Source organism: Pristiophorus japonicus, chromosome 15 (genome assembly GCF_044704955.1).
Source record: "Pristiophorus japonicus isolate sPriJap1 chromosome 15, sPriJap1.hap1, whole genome shotgun sequence".
Lineage (NCBI taxonomy): Eukaryota > Metazoa > Chordata > Chondrichthyes > Pristiophoridae > Pristiophorus > Pristiophorus japonicus.
Genome location: NC_091991.1, coordinates 60,675,274 through 60,695,322, shown reverse-complemented (window position 1 = coordinate 60,695,322; position 20,049 = coordinate 60,675,274). Strand labels below are relative to the sequence as shown.

The following is a 20,049-nucleotide window of genomic DNA, read 5'->3' as shown; positions in this document are numbered from 1 at the left end:
AAAAAGAAATTGGGTTTTAACCTTGATGTAATTTTTTTTTAAAACGTAAGTTAATTTTAACTTGTTTGATTTTAATGATCAGGTTCTGCATTTTATAAAATAGTTTTAGACATAGAACAGAAGTAGCACTATGATCCTATCAGAGTGGCCATTAAGTATGTACCATTCTTCTGTACAGGAGTCTTCTGTAATTAAAAAATAGTTGTAGATCTAGTATCTTCCACTGTCTCTGAATCCACCTTTGGTTAATGAAAATTGACTGAAATCCCTTTGCAAGGCAGCTTGTGGCTAACATTAACCACAACCTGCCCACTGCTGGTTATGTGGTCACGTTGCTCTTTCAAGACAATATTAACCTAGACTGGCTGCTAGTTGTTTCAACACATTTTTGGTTTTAATGGACTAGTGTGTTTAAAAGCACACTAGAAATTTCATTATGAAATGGATGTTCGGCGAAAACAATTATTCATAAGACATTATTCTATGTATTATATAGAAAGAAATTGGGTTTTAATCTTGGATGTAATTTTAAAAAAAGACAAGTTAATCTTAACTAGATTTAACTTGTTAAATTTTAATAAGGTTCTGCATTTTATAAAATGGTTTTAGACAGAACAGATCTTAAATAGCACTATGATCCTATCAGAGTAGCCCTTATGTATATACCATCTTACTGTATGGAGGAGTCTCCTGTAATTAATAGTTGTAGATCTAGTATCTTTCGCTGTCTCTGAATCCATCTTTGGTTAATGAAAATTGACTGAAATCCCTTTGTAAGGCAGCTTGTGGGTAATATTAAACACAACCTGCCCATTGCTGGTTATGTGGTCACGTTGCTCTTTCAAGACAATATTAACCTGGAGTGGCTGCTAGTTGTCTCAACACATTTTTGGTTTTAATGGACTAGAGTGTTTAAAAGCAAATTAGAAATTTAATGGATGTTCAGCAAAAACAATTAATCATAAGTCATGAATAGGTTTGTGCAATTAATGACCTATTTTGTTATTTGAGGATAAGGGAAGAGCATCTTATCACCAAAGAGGTGAATTTTGTATTATCTGGCATCTTTAAGGACTTAAGCCTGCCCAGGGCACAAATGCCCCTTCTTCCCAGCTGCTGGTTGAGGGATCAAGTATATGGAAAAAAAATGAATTTCAGCCATTTTCTTTCCTTTTTAAGGAGACATTTAGAAGTATTTACTGCAATCACCCTCATGCTGGCAAATGCAGAGTTAAAATCTGATTTTACAAATGTGTGAATTAGATGTGGTGGAGGCCGATTTGAAATAGGTGTATTTCCGATTCATCTTCTAAAGATTGCAAATGGATCAGCTAAAATGGTGTCTGATACAAAAAGAGTATTAACCAGTTAGATATAATAATTTGTGTTTAAGAGATCCTCGTGCAGTCATATTCTATTTAATGGGGGTTTGTTTATTGGCTTATTCTGAATTATATCAAATTAAAAACGACACATTCCACCTTTTTCGGTTCTTGCCGTCATTACATCTCATTTCTGTTTGTCATCATGTTAAGCAGATTCTGACATTCCTCGCACTGGAGGGGCAAGGTGGTGACTGAGGCTTAGTAATTTTTGATTTACAGAATGCATAATGGCAATACGGTCTGAGTGGTGACATTCATCTCCTTGTCTCCTCCCCCATGTCATTTACTCTAATTTCCAATTCTTCTTAAAATCTCATTTCTGATATGGACTGCATGTTGGCCTTATACTGAAAAGATTGGTTTTAAAAAACACCAGCATTTTAGTAAGGTATTTGTTCTGTGTCTTTCAGTCAACTTAGTCAAAATAGTAAACCCAAGATGAAAATAAACTGCTGTCTTTTTTGAATAATGTGTTCTAATTGACCTGACATTGACAAATAAAAATGTGTACGTTTTAAAATTGCATTTTAAAATAAACCCAACTTATGATGGATTGGGGAAGGAGTATTGATAAGAGATAAACAGCACATCACCCATCAATACCTCACGCACAATCTAATGATATTCAGGGTTGTGCCAAAAACGTACTCCTGGCAGCTTGAGGCCATTTTTACCTCAAGAAGAAAGAAAACCCACCAGGGTAAATTCAGGAGTACTTATTAAAATGGTGGCTGGAAAATTCTAGACTGGTGGGGAGGGGGGGGAACTTCAGCAAAGCTCTCTTCTTTTTCAAATGCCATATCCCACCAAGAAGTTGTTGAAGAAAAATAATGTTTTGCTACACTTAATATCTGTTGAAAACAGAATACTGGCCTGTTAAAATAACGCAAATGGAGCTGTCTTATTATGAAAGCGGGTGTGAAACCTTTAAAATGCTCATTAAAACACGGGGTATTTTTTTGTGTATTACAATCACTTTTATATCTACTGCAACTTGGAAAACTATTAATTTATTTCCCCATCCCACATTTTTTTTTAAACTGCTGCTGTGAGTCAGCCTTGTTTCCTTCTGCTTGAAAAGCCGATTAAGCGCACTCAGAAATGGACAGGAATGCTAAAAAAAAACTAGGGGCAGGACGAAAATCCTGAGGGAGCCGCACACTAAGCCATTTGGTATGCATGAGCGGGCAGGCAGAAAAGGAGAGCGCCGTAGCTTTTTAACTTTGTCCAACAATGCAGCGCCAGCACCGGGCTCACACAGCCCATCAACCTCCGTTTTTTAAAAAATAAAATGCACCAGAAATAATCTGGTAAGTTGCAGGATATGGTATCTAATGTAGAGAGAGTAAGACCATCCGAGTGAAAAGGAAACCTGATCAGACAGAGCAAGGCTCCACAAAGCTGCCCTCGATTACAGCTCGTCACTGACAACAAGGCGCCATTGGCCCACTTCCACCACCGTACTTTTCAAAATGATCACACACAATGGGGGCACTGACACTTCTTTTTTTTCCAAAACATACTTCATATTTTCCCGTCTTTATTATATAAATATCAGCTTTTTTAACGTTTACTGTAAGAATATAAAACGTTTAAGTATCATTTACAAATTCACATACAGTACAATTCAAATATAGGTTGATCAGCAGGATATTTTTTTCCTCTTTTTCTTCCTTCAGCAACTGCCTGTCTGTGCATCATGGCCCTGACAGGCATGCAATCCTCGGAATCGATGATTCTTCACTTGACGTGGTCGTCCTATTTAAGGTAGAACAGGCTTTAATAATTTCTGAAAAATGGGGGAAAATAAGTCCCCCCATAACAGTTGTAAATGTCGACCAAAAAAAAAAGCCTGTACAGCTGCCAGATCAAGGCGTCTAGATTCCAACTTCAGTTCTTTTTGTTTAAAACTATAGTTCGTGGTTTTGACTTGGGTGCAGCCAAGACTTCGAAAACCAGCGTCATGTGTGCTTCATAGATTCTTTGTAAAAATGTTTCCAGCCAACTTATTTTCATTGAATTATATATTTTTTTTGTCCACAAAAGGGTAGTAACGCTGTAGACCAACCAGGAGGGGAGGGAAAACGTTGCTCTAGGCACAGATCTTACTGTGTAACTCCTCAATTTCAGGGCACAAAAAAACGAGGTAGCCTTGAATGTGTCTATCAGCAATATGCATACCATCGACAAAACAAAAGTATGAACCAGATTCCAGAAACAACTGTGACCAGCGTCAAAATTACTTTTTGTTTCGTTGTGAAAACTATGATGAAGGATGGGAATACTGCAGCTTATTTGATAGCACAGTGGAAATAATTTGTCGTGTAAGTTACAACCAAACGAACACCATTTTTTGTTTTCTGCGGTTTTAAAGTCATAATTTTTGGAGAAAAAACAACAGAACACTCCTGTTTTGACAGCAATGGCGGCGATTCTTAAGAGTTTATATTTAAACAAAAATTTTCACCTTACTTTTTCACTTTCAGTCATCTGCCAGAGTCCCAGGTTAAGAACTTTAAGGCAGGGCAGTTGTGTTATTCTTTCCAATCCCCTTTTGGTGATTTTTGTGCAGCCGTACAGATCAATGCCCGTCAGCTGGGTCAAGTGGTCAGCTATGAGCTCCAGTCCTTTGTCTGTAATCCTCACACACTGGCCAATATTTAGGGTCCTTAATTCGTGCATCTGCCGGGCCATTTTGTTGATGCCGTCATCACTTATGTGGCAAGAGCAGAGGGAAAGCGATTTGAGCTGATACAAGCCTTGCGCGATGTAAGCCAGGCTCTGATCGCCTATCTTATCGCAGAAAGAAACGTCCAACCCGGTTAGTCTCAAGCTGCCCATGGCCAAATGCATGATCCCGGTGTCGCTGATGTTGTCACAGGACCTCAGGTTGAGACTCCACAAACTCGTCATGTGTGATAGGTGCAACATACCCGCGTCTGAAATCCCACCGCAGAAACTCAGGTTGAGCACCTTGAGTTTGGTCAGGCCTTTGGAGATGTGTTTTAAGGACAGATCCGAGAGTTTCTGGCAGTCTTGTAAAGTCAGATACTCCAGGTTTAAGCAGCCCTCCGCAGCGCTTCTAGTCATGCCTGCCAAATGGCCGATCCCGACGTCGGAGACATGCCGGCAGCTCCTCAAATTCAGGCTCTTGAGTCTGTGCAAGCCCCAGGCAATGAGCAGAAGGCCGGTGTTGGTGATGTTGCTACAGCCGCCCAGCTCCAGCACCTCCAGGTTCTTTAGGTACTGCGCGATCCTGCCCAGGCTGCTGTCCGTGATCTGCTTGCAGAGACTCAGGTTGAGCACGTTGAGAGACGGAATCTCTTGCACGAAAGCGTGTCCCAGGCCGATGTCTGTCAAGTTGTAGCAGCCGCTCAGGTTGAGGCTCTCGATGTTGGGCATGCCTTGGATCACATAGCTCAGGCTGCGCCGCAGGCTGAGGATCTGCACCCGCCTGATGCCCCTGGCCTGCAGACTGGGGAAAAGGGAAGGGTTGGCTCTCCTCAGATGCAACTTGGCTTCAACCCCCCTCCAGACGGATTTGTGGTAAGCAGCGTCCCTCCAAGCCGTGCACACTTGTGCCGCTCGCCCTTTGTCCCTCACGTCCAAATAGCTGAAGATCATGGCTAAAATCTCCGGGAAGAGACACGAAATGTGCGTCTCCATATTTTTGACCGATTTCCCACTGGCCCCGCTCCCTTTCTCTCGCTCGCTCGCTTTTTTTTGCCAATCGATCAATTCGCGATCCCCGGGACTGCGTCACGTGACCCGTCTGCTGCTGCTGGTTGCGCAGTCGGATTCAAACACTGAAGCCCGTCGGCGCATCAGAAAAAGCAGCTTTAAAACTCTCGGCTCTCGGCCCAAAGGCGCAGCTGCCCATGCATTTTCATCGCGGCTTGCATTGCTTCAAATTAAAAACAAACCCGTGGCTGCGGACTGGTGTTTTTTTCTGTATTACTATTACAACCAACCCCCCCCCATCTGAGCTCTCACGCCTGGCAGCCGAAGGGCTTCCTGCGGCCTTTGTCTGATCTTTTCAAACCAACTTGGCAGGCGCGCCGCATTTTCCATTGCGGGGGTGTCTCCGGAAATTTAAAACAGAAAAGAATCGCATTGTCAGAACTCAAACCTCATGCTTTGCTTAGAAATCGGCCGATGCACGATTTTCGTCTGTTTGCTTTTGGTTAAAAGGGAAAAATAATCGGCGGAAGAGTTAAAACATTAGGTGTGGTGCGCTGTGACTCCCCCGTCGTTGAGCGTGCAGTTGGTCTCGCTCAGATGGAACGGTAAGAATAGTTCCCTAGGTAACCAAGTTCTTACAATTCAGTTCACTTTACATTAACCCTTTGCTTACCCGTGCACAGGACAAGCTTGTCACACTTGGAAATCCCGAACATTTCTCGGGAGCGGTGAAGTGCGCACTTCCCACTCTCAATTTCCCCTTTTTAGTTAAAAATGAGTTTAATTGTTCAAATTCTACAAAATCTGGATTTGTAAATCTGCACCCCTCAGTTTTTCTAGGTTTTTGAAATAATAGAAAAACCTTTTAACACGAGATAATGCAGGTAAAGTTGCTATTCCGATATTTGCACGGAAATCTGGCAACATGATTGGCTGCTCTTCGCATTTCAGACTTTAAAGTCTCATTTTTAACGTGAATCAAATCGTCAGATGTACTTAACTGGAGATGGACTGTACGTAATTTTTTTCTTACTCCTGAGAATAGAACACACATTGGTACAGATTTACAACCCCGAAAAATTAAATAAAAACATATTTTCCGTATTTGATGCAATGGTCGATGACTCATTTTCATTTTATTTCCCCCGGCTATTTAAACGACATATGTGTCATATTCCTTTTACTTTGCCAACTGTGATTTAACTAAAATAATTTGGATTTCATAGTGTTTTATAATATCTCGAGCTCATATCACGTACTTGTATTGTTGCTGGACATATTACCACAGATCACACAATAAAATCATCGTTATCGCTTGAAGAAACGACGCCGCCGCTGCTTAACCCGAAGCAATCGACAAGAAAACAACTTGTGGTTAAGGTGTGAAACTAGCCATGTGACTATGAACAGTTGTCAACGCGGATCGCCTAACATCAAAGAGTTAACTTTAAAAAAGTAATGGAGACAGAAAGAGGCCTTTAAAGGGACGGGCGGGGAGGAGACTGTAACAGTGTGGGATTGTCTATCAGAGCGCATGTGCGACACTTTCAAATTGCCCCGAGGGCGAGAATAAAAGGGGGAAGTGATAATTTTTGCTGTGTTAAAGCATAAGTAAGAACACAAATGACACAGCCATTTTTAAAGATGAATGATGCCTGTACCCTAATGATTCCGGTGCATTCTTATCAATTTGTTCCATATATAACATTGGGGGGACGCAGTGCATACACATTGTGCGCAGTGTTCACGCATCATCAGCAGAAAGGCCTATTAAATACTTCCAAAGGATGGGCTTTTGGGATTACAGGATTTTTTTAGGGGGCAGTAAGGTACAAAAAATAAGTTTCTCGCTATAGTTCCCTTAAATTATATATGTACATTTAGTCATAAAGATAATAAGCGATTTTGCAGAAGAGAGCAAGGCATGTGCTAAACGCAAAGGAAAATACCTTCCAGTAAATGTCGGCAATTGTTCAAAATGCTTTATTAAAACCTTATATATTTTTATTTTAATGTAATTAATTCAGATTATCTTCCTCTCCCGACTTCCCCGCCCCAGTGGGGGAAATTGAGACACGTCTGTTCATACGTCATATGGCTGTTGGAAGAAACCACACCTCCTCCTCAATTTTGTCTTTTTCAAAGTTGTTACTCTTAATCAACTTTAATGGGAACAAATAATAGACTGCCCCCTTTGGGTTGGCCTGGATAAGCAACAATTCCAACTCCAAGTGTTAGCTAAATCATGTTTTAATATTCCTGATAATTTTACACTTGGCAATTCACACTGGAATCTGATCAAACAAAGTTATTTGGAAATAATAATTCACTGATCTCACTGCTCCCCCCCTTATTAAAATAGGATACGAGTTACACTTTCGTTTGTACTATTGTTTTAATTTGCTGCACCTCAGCACAAATTAAAGTCCGACCAAATTAAAGTTTGCATTATTTTGGAAATGTTTGCAAAAAGACAATTTTCGGCAGTGTCTCAGATAGTTATGTGAAACCTATAGACTCGTAATACTAGCGAGGCGTTGAATGTCTTCTCAAATACAATGGCAAAGCAGTTAGTCTTCTGTCTGTTACACTTACATAATGAGAAATTCCTTGTTCAAATTGCTTGTTCAAAGCATTGAGCATAATGCTGCAGATATAAGAAAGAGGAGCCCATGATGTAATAGAAAACAGAATTACTATTCTTTCAGGCAAACAACAAGACATTTTCCTTGACATGTTGTAAGTACCTGCTTATGTTGGCTGGATTTGATTTTTGACTGGATGTAAAAGAAATAAATTGTAAACTATTCTGCCCAGATACATTTTGCTCAAGTGCACTCATGAAAGCATTGGAAAATGCTTTTGTTTGAGTAAAAGAGAGTGACTAACAATTCTCTAGTTGCTTGCATGTAAGTAATCTTATGATCGTCAACTGTAAAAAGGTTTGGAATCTGGGAAGCATTCAACCTTTCCTGTGAAAAGGCATTGTTATCAGGTGAGAGAGTGATAGTTGATCTGGGCATCCCAATTCATACAACTGATGTTTAAAGTGACATGGCTCCACAATAATTGTGCTCAAACCAATAGTTTTACAAAATGCAGCACATCGCTATTGGGTCATAAAACTGCACAACAGTCTTCGATGGCTGTGTTGGTAAATGCACTGCTTGGTGTGGTACTCAGTTGACATAGTTTATTTCAGCCTTCATTGTCCCCATGGATGGAGAGGGAGGAAATTCGCCGGTCTTCCTCTTCCTAATTGATGTCTAAGTGACCCCAGCAGCAAAGTGTATTTGGGTGGACACCATAAGGATCGTCTGTCGACATTCACTGGTCAGGCTAGTGACGAATGGCCACTTTGATTTAGTACTGGACAGCTGATGCTTGTGGAAATCTTTCCCAACCTGAGTTGCTGTATTCAGGAGAGGTTAAGGAGGGAAATTAGAAGATTAATTGGTGGGAGAAAATGTAAATCCAAAACCATTTTCAGTTAACTTTTGAAATATAATCTGATTTCTTGAGTATCTATCTATCTATCTATCTATCTATCTATCTATATTACAACAGTGACTACAAAGGCGCTATATAAATACAAGACTTTAAAAAATCTATCAATCATCTATCTCTCGATATCACAAACAGTTTATATATTTACAATTATGGAGTTGCTCACTATAACTTAGGTGGTCCCACCAATGTGTTTGACCTGCTGAGTATTTCCAGATTTTTTATTTCAGATTTCCAGCATCCGCAGTATTTTGATTTTGTATGTGTGTTTACGTCAACTAGACTTATCAACCTGATAATGAATGTAGGCCCCAATTTTAACTCCAGGTAGATTCCCCACTCAGGCCCGAGTTAAAATTGCAGTCCGGTCTCAATGATATAATTGGGCCACAACATGCATATGTAAAGAAGAACCCTATTGGCTCCGGGCAGGTGACCTTGCTGCCTGCTGAGGAGAACAAGTTAAAATTGCAGATGTTGCGATCATGGCGGCTTTCGGACAGGTAAGAGCTAGGGTGATTTTAACTGCCCACCTGCCAGATTTCTGCTGAGCGAATAGGGTTAAAATCGCCACCCTAATGTTGGCCATGGTACTCTGGGGTGTATGCTCATTTGTCATTGTACTCATGACATACACACCCAGCCAGGGCCACCATTCTAAATGTGAGTGAGATCTCTGTTGCATGTTCCTCGCCTTCTGGGTGGTGGAGATCATGGATTTGGATGTAGGTATTGCTGCCAGAATCACATTTTTAACAATTTCATCACAAGGTCAAATTAAAGCCTACAGCTCCTGTTAAGTATTTTTTTAAATTCAGTTGCAATCTGTTTACTTCCTTCAAAAATGAATTCTTCCAAGGTCTCTTTGCCTATCCATAAATTAAAAGAGAAAAATGGGCAAAGTAATTTTGTTTTAAATCCCTTACAGACTAAGAAGGTTTAAGAAGAAGGACTAAGAAGATTTAATTATGAATCATTGATAGCTGATATCAGCTGGGGGTGGCACTACATTTGTCCTCAGTGATTAGTGAGGGAAAAAAATCGGCCTGGATTCCTACTTCTGATCACTATCAGGCGAGCTCTGCAAAGCGTATGTGCTGCTGGACATTGGATGAGGATATAATTGAAATTGGCTCTAACTTGGTCCCTGGTGGATAGCCTGCTGACACTGCCGAGGCTCACAAATGAATAATGCCATTGTCAAAATTTCAGAAGGTGACTGACTTCCTTGAAGCCATACACCAGTGAGAAGTCACTACCTTCAGGAAAGATAGGGGAAGTGAAAATTAACAAGGAATTAAAACACCAAATAAAATGTAGTTATTTTCAATTCCCCATACCTTCAGTGCAATGACACCATAATTAACAGATAAGTAGGAATTGGAACCATTTTAATATATCTCAAATACACATATATTTTTAGTTGGTTTACTTTAACATGCCTGCTTACCTTGATTGGTGGTGTAGATTTTTTCTTTTCTTTTCAATTCCCCCGCCTTTACTCACAGCTCTGGATTCTGCTGGGATACAGCTCCATGGTTAAACACAGAATACGATGTTTAGCAAGCTATTGACAATGGGTAGGAGGTATCACAACTCAACCTGATCCTTTCCTTGCCTTTGTATTTGCTGAGTGGTGGGGGAAAAAGAGTCAGCCTCTGGATGGTAATCAGGAGTGTGAACTTTGGCTAATTTTTCCACTCCTTAGCCTAAGAGGCCAGTTATAGTGCCCTATTACTGCACTATAGAAATTAACTAATTCATTAAAAATAAGGAATTGAACCTGAAACCTTCCTAGTCTGAATTGTTTATTACCACACCATGTAATGCATATACCTATTGAGTCTTTTGGGAAAGCTCCTTCAAACAATGTTATGATCTTGTAGCTTTAGAATTGTTGTTTTCCCTCTTCCTTCTCCCCACCCACACACACACACCCAAACTATTGATAAATTTGAAACAGCAACAACAACCACTTTTATTTATTTAGAGCCTTTAATGTAGAAAAATTTCCCTTCACAAAGGTGTAAGGAAAGCAGATGCCAAGCTAAAGATGGGGGGATGGTGGGGGGCAACCAAACCTTGGTCAAAGAGGTGGTGTTTAAGGAGGGTCTTAAAGGTGGAGAGTGAGGTGGTGAAATCTAGGGGTTTGTGGATGAAATTCCAGACAGGGGGGCCTAAGTGGCTGATGGCATGGCCAAGGATCGGGCAAAGTGGGTGGTGGACGGACGCTGGTGTCACAAGAATGGAGAGTTATGGGGAGGGGGTAAGTTGTAGCCCTAGAGGTTACAGAGAAAGGAAGGAGAAGTCCATGAGGAATTTGGGGATGGAAGGATTGATAGGGTGGCCATGAGTATGGGTAAGAGAGTTTATATGGAGGACGAATGTTTAAGGAGATCAGTGAAATCAGGGGCGAGAGGGCAAGTGGAAATTAGATGAAGATTAAAATCATGGTGAGTATGAGGAGTTGCAAGGTGTAGTAGGTGAGGTTTGAAAGAAGGAATGATATCTTGGGGAGAAACTTGAGGTGGAGATTGGGGGTAGAAGAGGGAGAGATGGAACAGAGTTAGTTGCTCAAAGGAGGAGAAGATGCCAGACGAATAGGGAGACCGATCACGGTATGATTTGATAAGGGCCAAGCCACCACTGTGGCAGTTTTGGCAGGGTAGGTAGTGGAAATTAAAGCGTAGAAGGGTGGCTTCAGTAATGTAAACGTGTTGCCACCCATGAGCCAAATTTCAGTCAAAGGCATGATGTCAATACAATTACCTCCATTAAGTCATGGATGACAAGAGCCTTGTTTGTAAGCCAGTAGATATTCTGAAGGGAAATGCAGAGAGGGCGGTGATTGTCAATTTATCAGGAGCCTTCAAGGAGTGCGGTGTGGGTGGGGTGTGCGGGATGGGAAACAGGTTGGTGTGGTTAACCTCCAACAGGTGCACTGAACAGAAGGTGAGTTAGGGAGAGGAAAGGGGTATTTGGGGGTTACCGTTCTTAAGAAGGCAGCGCCAAGTGCTACAATGGACTGGTGGAGAATGCCGAAAGAGGCACAGAAGGTTCTTGTAAAGGGGATTTAAGCCTGGGATAAGAGTGAACATAACAGTAATTCTAAGTGCATTCACACACCATCTTTAGCATCACTGTAAACCAGTTCCAGCTTCAGATGGCTTTCAGGTGCGACAGTCTAACCTGGTGCTTGATCCAAATAGCTAATCACTGACAACAATTCTGCACTTCTAACCCTAAAGGACAAAGTTTGGCAGTGCCAAGAAAATAATTATAAACTTAAAAGAGAATTCCTTTCTAAGTTTCCGCTCTAAGTTTCTCTTCCTGGCAATAAAGCTTGAGATAATTGTAAAAGTAAAACCTACTCTATGTGGCATGTGTTGTGATGTCACTGCACAAGGAATCCTCACAGAGTAAAATCCACACAGTAAGTCAAAAAGTATAACAGAAAGACCAACAGGACATATGGACAGGGTGGGGACAGTTATCCAAATAAAAGTTCTGTACACAATGCACATAGCATAAGAAATAGAACCAAATAGCTAGAAGCACAAATTCAGTTTATAAAATGTGATGCAGTAGACATTCCGGAGACCTGGCTACAAACCAGGCATGATTGAGAGCTAATTATTCCAGGCTTTAGACTCTTTAGAAAAAACAGGGAATTTGGGAAAGGAGGGTGAAGCAATATTGATAAAAGACACAAGTACAACAGTAGAAAGAAGGGGTTCTGTAAGGATGGTCTGGCAATGCAAATACTATGGGTAGAGTTAAGGAACAACAAAGGATGGAAAAATCTGGTAGGAGTTGCTTACAGACCTCCCGATCATAGTGATGAAGTGTGGGGTGGGGGAGGGGTGGTATAATATGGAGATCAGGGATGCTTTTAGTAAAAACAACGTGGTTACAATGTGAGATTTTTATTATCACATGGACCAGGATGAAGTAGTAAAAGCAATTAATTGCAAATGCATTAGTCATAATATTCCAAAACTCTACCTTCAGGAATTGTGCCTTTAGATTGGTAAATTGCAAATACTTAAGAAGGGAGGGAGATACCTGGTATGTTCAAACATTTCAGTTTAACATCAGCTGTAGGGAAGTTGCTGAAATCTATCATCAGCGAGAGAGTGACTGAGCACTTGAGCAAATATGAACTGATCAAATAAAGTCAGCATGGATTTGTTAAGGGTAGGTCAAGTCTGACTAATTTAGCTGAATTTTTGTCAAGGATGTCATTAGCATAGTGAATAGGGGAGTGTCTATGGATTTGTCTGTAAGGACTTTCAGAAGTCATTTGATAAGGTTCTGCACAAGAGATTATTAGCAAATTAAAAGTGCACAGAATTGGATGTGGGTTGGTAATTGGTTGGAAGGTAGGAGACAGAGAGAAGGAGAACGTTTTCTGGTGATATGTGACCAGTAATGTTTGTCAGGGATCTGTACTGAGGCTTCAGTTTTTCATCATATATTTTAATGACTTGAATGAAGCAATAGAGAATTGAATATCCAAGCTTGCAAATGACACTACGATAGGAGGCATAATAAGTTGAGTAATAGAAAGTTACAAAGGAACATAGACCGATTATGTAAGTGGGCAAAACTGGAAGACGAAATTCAGTGTGGGAATGTGTGAGGTCATCCACTTTGGATCCAAGAAAAACAAATGGTGAGAGTCTAGGAGCTGTAGAGTAGCAAGGCATTTAGGTATCCATGTATACAAATCACTAAAGCTAGTACACAGATACAAAAGGTTATCAAAAAAAGGCTAATGGAATGTTGGCCTTTATCTCAAAGGGGTTGGAAAACAAAAGCAAGGAAGTAATACTTCATTTATAGAGAATCTTGACCAGACCCTATCTTGTATTGCATTTCGTTTTGGGTATTGAACCTCAGCATGAGTTCACCAGAATGATACCAGACCTTAAAGGATTGAATTATGAGGACAGGTTCGAGCAATTTGGTTTGTATTCCCTTAAGTTTAGAAGGTCCAGAGTAATCTAATGATGGTGTTTAAAATGATCAACGAATTTGATATGGTAGATACAGAGAAATGATTTCCTTTGGTGGAGAAATCCAGAACAAAAGGGCGTAATCTTAATATTAGAGATAGATCATTTAGGAGTGAAATCAGAAAGCAAAGTGCAACAAAGTGGAAATTGCAAATATGTACATAATAAAAATGGTTTTCGGATAGAAATAATGATGCCACTCGTAACTAATCGGGATTAACGGCCATGTGAAACAGCACATTATTAAGGGTCTATTTATACTACAACTTTAGCATTGTTGTTTTGGACCGATGCTAAAGCTGATGTGTAAATCCAGAATCAGGGCCCACACCAACTCAGGAGAAAAACTGTGCTAGTGTCTCTGCTTTGGTCTTACACAACATGGAGTGTAACCACATGTGCACAAAGTTCTCTTTACTGTCTGGTCTCAGACTTGTTTGTTGCTGTGTAGATGCAGCATAAATTGTTGTATTGTCTCTCAAAAAGAAAGCATAACCAAATATTGCACTCATTATGTACATATTTATAATATCAGAAGTTCATCATTGCTAAATGTTTGGAAATGACTACATGCATTTTAAACAGTAGCTTAACCTATAAACAATAATTTAGTTTCTGATTGACTGTGTAATTTACTGAAATAAAAACAGAAAATGCTGAAAATACCCAGCAGGTCAGGCAGCATCCGTGAAGAGAGAAACTGAGATAACATTTCAGATCGATGACCTTTCGTCAGAAGTGGAAAAGGTTAGAGATGTAACAGGTTTTAAGCAAGTACAGAGGCAGAGGAGGGGAGAGGAGGGGAGGGGAGGAGAGGGGAGGAGAGAACAAAAGGGCAGGTCTGTGATGGGGTGGAAGGCAGCAGAGATTAAATGACAAAAGGAATGATGGTGCAAGGCAAAAGGAGATGATAATGGGACAAGTAAAGAAACAAAAGAGGAAGTGTAAATGGGAATATCAGAATCATCAGCAGCACCTGCCATCTGAAAAATTGTGGGCAGAGGTTATGATCTGAAATTGTTCAACTCAATGTTGAGTTCAGAAGGCTGTCAAGTGTCTAATAGAAAGGTGAGGTGCTGTTCCTCGAGCTTACGTTGCGCTTCACTGGAACAGTGTAGGACACCGAGGATAGAGAGGTCAGAGTGGGAGTGGTCTGGAGAATTAAAATGACAGGTGACCAGAAGCTTGGGGTCATGCTTGCGGATTGAACGGAGGTGTTCCGCAAAGCAGTCACTCAATCTGCGTTTGGTCTCCCCAATGTAGAGGAGACTGCATCATGAGCAGCGAATACAGTATACTAAATTGCAAGAAGTACAAGTAAATCCCTGTTTCATCTGGAAGGAGTGTTTGGGGCCCTGGACAGTGGGAAGAGAGGAAGTAAAAGGGCAGGTGTGCATCTCCTGCGCTTGCACAGGAAGGTGCCGTCAGAAGGGGAGTGGGTGTTGGGGGTGACAGAGGAGTGGACCAGGGTGTCATGGAGAGAATAGTCCCTTCGGAATGCTGTAAGGTGAGGAGACGGGACGATGTGTTTGGTGGTGATATCACGGAGGTGGTGGAAATGGGGGAGGATGATCCGTTGAATGTGGAGGTTGGTGGGGTGGAAAGTGAGAACAAGGGGACCCGTATCATGGTTTTGGGAGGGAGGGGAAGGGGTGAAAGCAAAAATGTAGAAAATGGAACCCTGTCAAGGGCCCTATCAAGGACCCTGTCAACCACGGTGGAGGGGAATCCTCGTTTGAGGAAAAAGGAAGTCCTATCGAAAGCACTGGTATGGAAGGTGACATCATCGGAACAGATCGGTGCTGGGGCCTCAACTACTTACAATCTATATTAATGACTTGTATGAAGGGACCGAGTGTAGTGAAGCCAAGTTTGCTGATGATACAAAGATAGGTGGGAAAGCAAATTGTGAGGAGGACACAAAATACTGCAAAGGGCTTTAGACAGGCTAAGTGAGTGGTCAAAAATTTGGCAGATGGAGTATAATGTAGGAATATGTGAGGTTATCCAGTTTGGCAGAAAAAATAGAAAAGCAAATTATAATTTAAATGGAGAAAAATTGCAAAATGCTTTAGTACAGAGGAACCTGGGGGTCCTTGTGCATGAAACACAAAAAGTGAGTATGCAGGTACAGCAAGTAATCAGGAAGGCAAATGGAATGTTGGCCTTTATTGCAAGGGGGATAGAGTATAAAAGTCGAGAAGTCCTGCTACTACTGTACAGGGTATTGGCATTCAGAGAGTTGGCATTCAGCCTCTTCAAGGTAGAGGTCAGTTCTCCAAACAACAACAGCGCCACCCTTGTCAGCAAGTTTAATGACAAGGTTAGGGTTGGATCTGTGTAAATTACTGTCTCCTCTTGTTACATTACTCCAATGTCACATGATGTTTGTTTCCCCAAGATTGGTGAGGATCTTCTATCCAGCAGGTGTGATTTCACAACAAGCAGCTGGTAAGCTGATGATTCAGCCTCTGATTTCCCCCTGCACAACCGCCCTACCCCCCCGAAATAAAATGTCTTCTATCGAAGCTGAAAAATCTACTTAAGTAAGGCAAGCTTTTGGACAAAAAAACTGGTGAGCTGCTTGGCCAAAAATGTAAGCACTTTACTAGATAGGTAATGCAACTTTTAGGACAGTTCTGTGACATTTACACTGGGTCTGAGTGCTCTTGCACTGGGTCTGAGTGAATCCAGTGATAAGTTTAAGGATTGAGGTAAAATGATCTTGACTTTGACAATGTAGGGGCCCCAAAGCAAACCCTTGCACAAGATCCTTGTAAGGGAAACGCCCCTCCTGGCTTTTGCAGGAGATAAGTGCTGGGAGTTTGTTTCTTTGGGGTAGATGTTCTGGGACTTTTTCTCTGAGGTTTCCATGCAGTTAGCGCATGATATTGAGAAATTACAAGAATTTATGTCAACATGCATTGCAGGTTTAAGCAGTCATGCACCACAATTCTAATTGTAACCTTCTAATGACATGTACTAAGTATCTACATTGTGATATCTGATTGTTGCAATGACCCCTATTTTCTCGGGGGAAAGTAAGCGAGGACTCTTTGGGTTTGAGGTGGCCAGATATCGAAGATTTGAACCATATCAATCTTCTGTGACAGACTAGGTAATCTGATAATTGAAACTTCAGGGCACTCTTAATGATTAACCAGCCAGCCCAGCTCATTAATGGGATCTGGAGGGGTAAATCTGTCAATGGGAGCTGAGACTTTTTTCTACTTGACTCCAGGTAACCCCACTAACCAGTACCCTGATGGAGAGTGTGGTCCTAGCCAGATAAGTAGTGAGAAGACACACATTGGAGGTCATAAAAGCCACGGCTCCTGTTCCTACAATTTCTGCACTTGGTTAAGTGGGATGTGCCCCTGTGGGAGAGAATGTCTGTAATGAGCAAACAAAAGCCACATATCCGAGGCATAACTAAGACCAGCTATTTCTACCTCTGTAACCTCGCTTGACTCTACCCTTACTTGTCTATTCCAACGCACTCCTGGCTAGCCTCCACATTCTACCCTACAGAAACTTGAGGACGTCCAAAACACGGCTGCCCGTGTCCTAACTCGCACCAAGTCCCGTTCACCCATCACCCGTGTGCTCGCTGACCGACATTAGCTCCCGGTTAAGCAATGCCATGATTTCAAAATTCTCATCCTTGTTTTCAAATCCCTCCATGGCCTCGCCCCTCCCTATCTTTGTACTCTCCTCCAGCCCCCCACCCCCCTCGAGATATCCGCGCTCCTCTAATTCTGCCCTCTTGAGCATTATATCATAATCGCTCAATCATTGGTGGCCGTGCCTTCTGTTGCCTGGAATGTCTTGCCTAAACCTCTCTTCCTCTCTACCTTTCTCCTCCTTTAAGGCACTCCTTAAAACCTACCTCTTTGACCAAACTTTTGGTCACCTGCCCTTATTTCTCCTTATGTGGCTTGATGTCAAATCTTTTGTCTTATAATATTCCTGTGAAGCGCCTTGTGACGTTTCACTACGTTAAAAGCGCTATATAAATACAAGTTGTTGTTGAAACACTCACTGTGTATATTTTTCAGGTTGGTTTGTATACTTTTAAGCTTGGTAATGGATTTCAACACATGTTGACATTTAGCTGACTAAAAAGAAAATACCTGAATTGATGCCTTGTCCATTGGAGTGGCAGCGGGTGTTGTAAGGTACTGGTTTCATTGCTGTTACTTGGAGCTACATCACCTCGGGAGAAACAGAAGGGGAACATGACTTTTCACCTGAGGTGAGGTTGGCATATGTAAAGTAAACATACCTAAGATCAACTGTATTATTACCAGTTATGGAGGGGCATGAGAAATTAGGACTTTTTTCATTAGAGCTGATCAAGTTAATGGGGAACCTAATTGAGATCGTCAAGATTATGAAGGTTTATGACTAGGTGAATAGGGATAGATTTCTTCCACTGATTGGTGATACAATAACAATAGGGCACAACTTTAAGATATTAAGAAAATAAATTAAAGGAGAGGCTCGAATAAATTTCTTTATATAGCAGGTGTTCACATTGTGGAATTCTGTGCCACAAACCATTGTTAAAGCAGACTCCATAACATCTTTTAAAAGAGAATTCATTATTTGAAAAAGATGAATTTTAAGGGTTAAGTGAGAGTAAGCAGGAGAGTGGGATTTGACCAAGTCACTTGTGAAGGGAAATATCACTACAGGCTTGATGGGAAAAATAGCCAGTTTCTTTTCAGCAACATTCCATGATTCTATGATGTGTTTCCTTGTTACAAAACTTTTCTAAAGTTACTAGTACTATTGTGCTTGCTATTATTTATGCGTATATAGCAACATCAGGCGAGGGGCAGATGCGCGGTTAAATTGAAATATCCGAAAGTTGTTGTCCCAATTGCGTCGGCCATGGTTAGCTTAACGAAAACGGCATCTTGTTGTCTGGCTCTTGAATAGCATTGAATGGTGTGAAGTTGCTGTACTTGCGCGGTAGATATGAACTGAACGTGCCTCAGAGAGTTAAGTCTTGTCCATTCCCATCTAAGTATCCTTTTCAGTCAGTCATAGGCAGTCCCTCGAAATGAGGATGACTTGCTTCCATGCCAAAAAAGGATGAGTTCACAGGTGTTTCAATGATGGACCCGAACTACATCCTCAAGGGTGGAAGATGCCTGTGCGTGGATTTTTTAACGTGTGGTGGCCGTTATACACCAGCCACCACACGGGCTTGACAGAGCTAGGTCTTAGTCCAGTGGCAAGGATTACCCAAGAAGACTGGAGACCAGCTCTGCTGCACGGACCTAGTGTGCACACATATCGCAGTGTGGGCTGGCCCGTGCTGTCCCTGGGCCCCTGGCCCCGAACTCACGCCTCCCCTGGGCCCTGATCACATCCCTCCACAGTCTCTCGCCGCTCCTGCTGTATCTGCTCATGCTCCAATCACCGACCTGGACCTTGATGACATCACTCTTCACTGGCCATCGCCCTCCTGCACCAGCTCGCGCTGCTCCCTGAAGTAGTATGCCTCCATGCTGCTCACGAGGCCGCCGCACCTTCGCTCCTTTTATGGCCCCGAACTACCGCTGGTGTTCTCACGCCCTTTTAATGACGTGATAAGTATCAATTACTGCTAAACCACCTCTCTAGCACTGAAAATTAACTATTACAAGTGTGGAATCTCATTCCTTTAGGTTTTAATTGTGGTTGGAGAATTAAAAAATGTCGCATTTAATTTTTTAATTTTTTCTTTACTGTCTCTTTTTTCTCTCTCTCATAATCCAAGCTTTCTTTCCCTTTCACTATCTGATTTGACATTGAATGCACTCACTCTAACTTACACTTGCTTCTCAGTTCTTGCGTTGTTAATGTCACAATCCTTCAATCTGATTGGTTAAGGAGATGTACAGTTGTTTGCCCTATTTAGACAGCTCCCAGCTGCATGGTTTCCCTCGCTACACCATTAGATGCCCTGCTACAGAAAAAATTGGCCTGATGTATTTGTTGCTGTAGGTTCTGCACACATATTGCCTGCTGCTCTATAGTGCTACTTTTTATTTCCAGGGTTAATGCCCCTCTCCATCCATTAAGAATCAGGCCCCTCACAACTGGCTCCCCTGCCTGATTTCCTACATTATTAGTGAACTGTCTTTGGGAGGCTGTTTCGTGCTGGTAGCTTACCAACTGCATTATAATAAGGACCCAGCACCAAAATCAACTGGGTGCCATGCTGAATCCCCCGGCAACTGCTACATACGCCAACACACCATCCTACCAAATAACACTCAACATGAGAATCGTCCCCATTACGTCAACATTAAATACTTGGCAACATTAGAATTACTGTGTGTTGCTCCTAGTACAGTCAGATTCTATTTAAATTAAGTATTTAGGAAATCCTCTTGTTGGGTTAAAATATAATTTGAGTAAGTGATTGAGTAAGCATATATTCTAATATTATACTGCATTAATAA

At 41.5% G+C, this 20,049-nt stretch overlaps 2 protein-coding genes across 5 annotated transcripts in view; one reads left to right on the top strand and one right to left on the bottom strand.

Moving 5' to 3' along the window:
- wnt5b (wingless-type MMTV integration site family, member 5b) overlaps positions 1–20,049 on the top strand; it is a 140,859-nt gene that overhangs the window by 60,841 nt on the left and 59,969 nt on the right. The window lies entirely within an intron of this gene.
- LOC139280804 (F-box/LRR-repeat protein 14) lies at positions 718–5,397 on the bottom strand. Its single transcript, XM_070900516.1, has 2 exons — positions 3,858–5,397; positions 718–3,143 (listed from the first exon to the last, which is right to left on the bottom strand). The coding sequence occupies exons 1-2, from the start codon at positions 5,049–5,051 to the stop codon at positions 3,126–3,128; spliced, it is 1,212 nt and encodes a 403-aa protein (XP_070756617.1). The 5' UTR covers positions 5,052–5,397; the 3' UTR covers positions 718–3,125.

Coding starts and splice junctions, on each gene's coding strand:
- LOC139280804 (XM_070900516.1), bottom strand. CDS start 5,051: ATGGAGACGCACATTTCGTGTCTCTTCCCGGAGATTTTAGCCATGATC.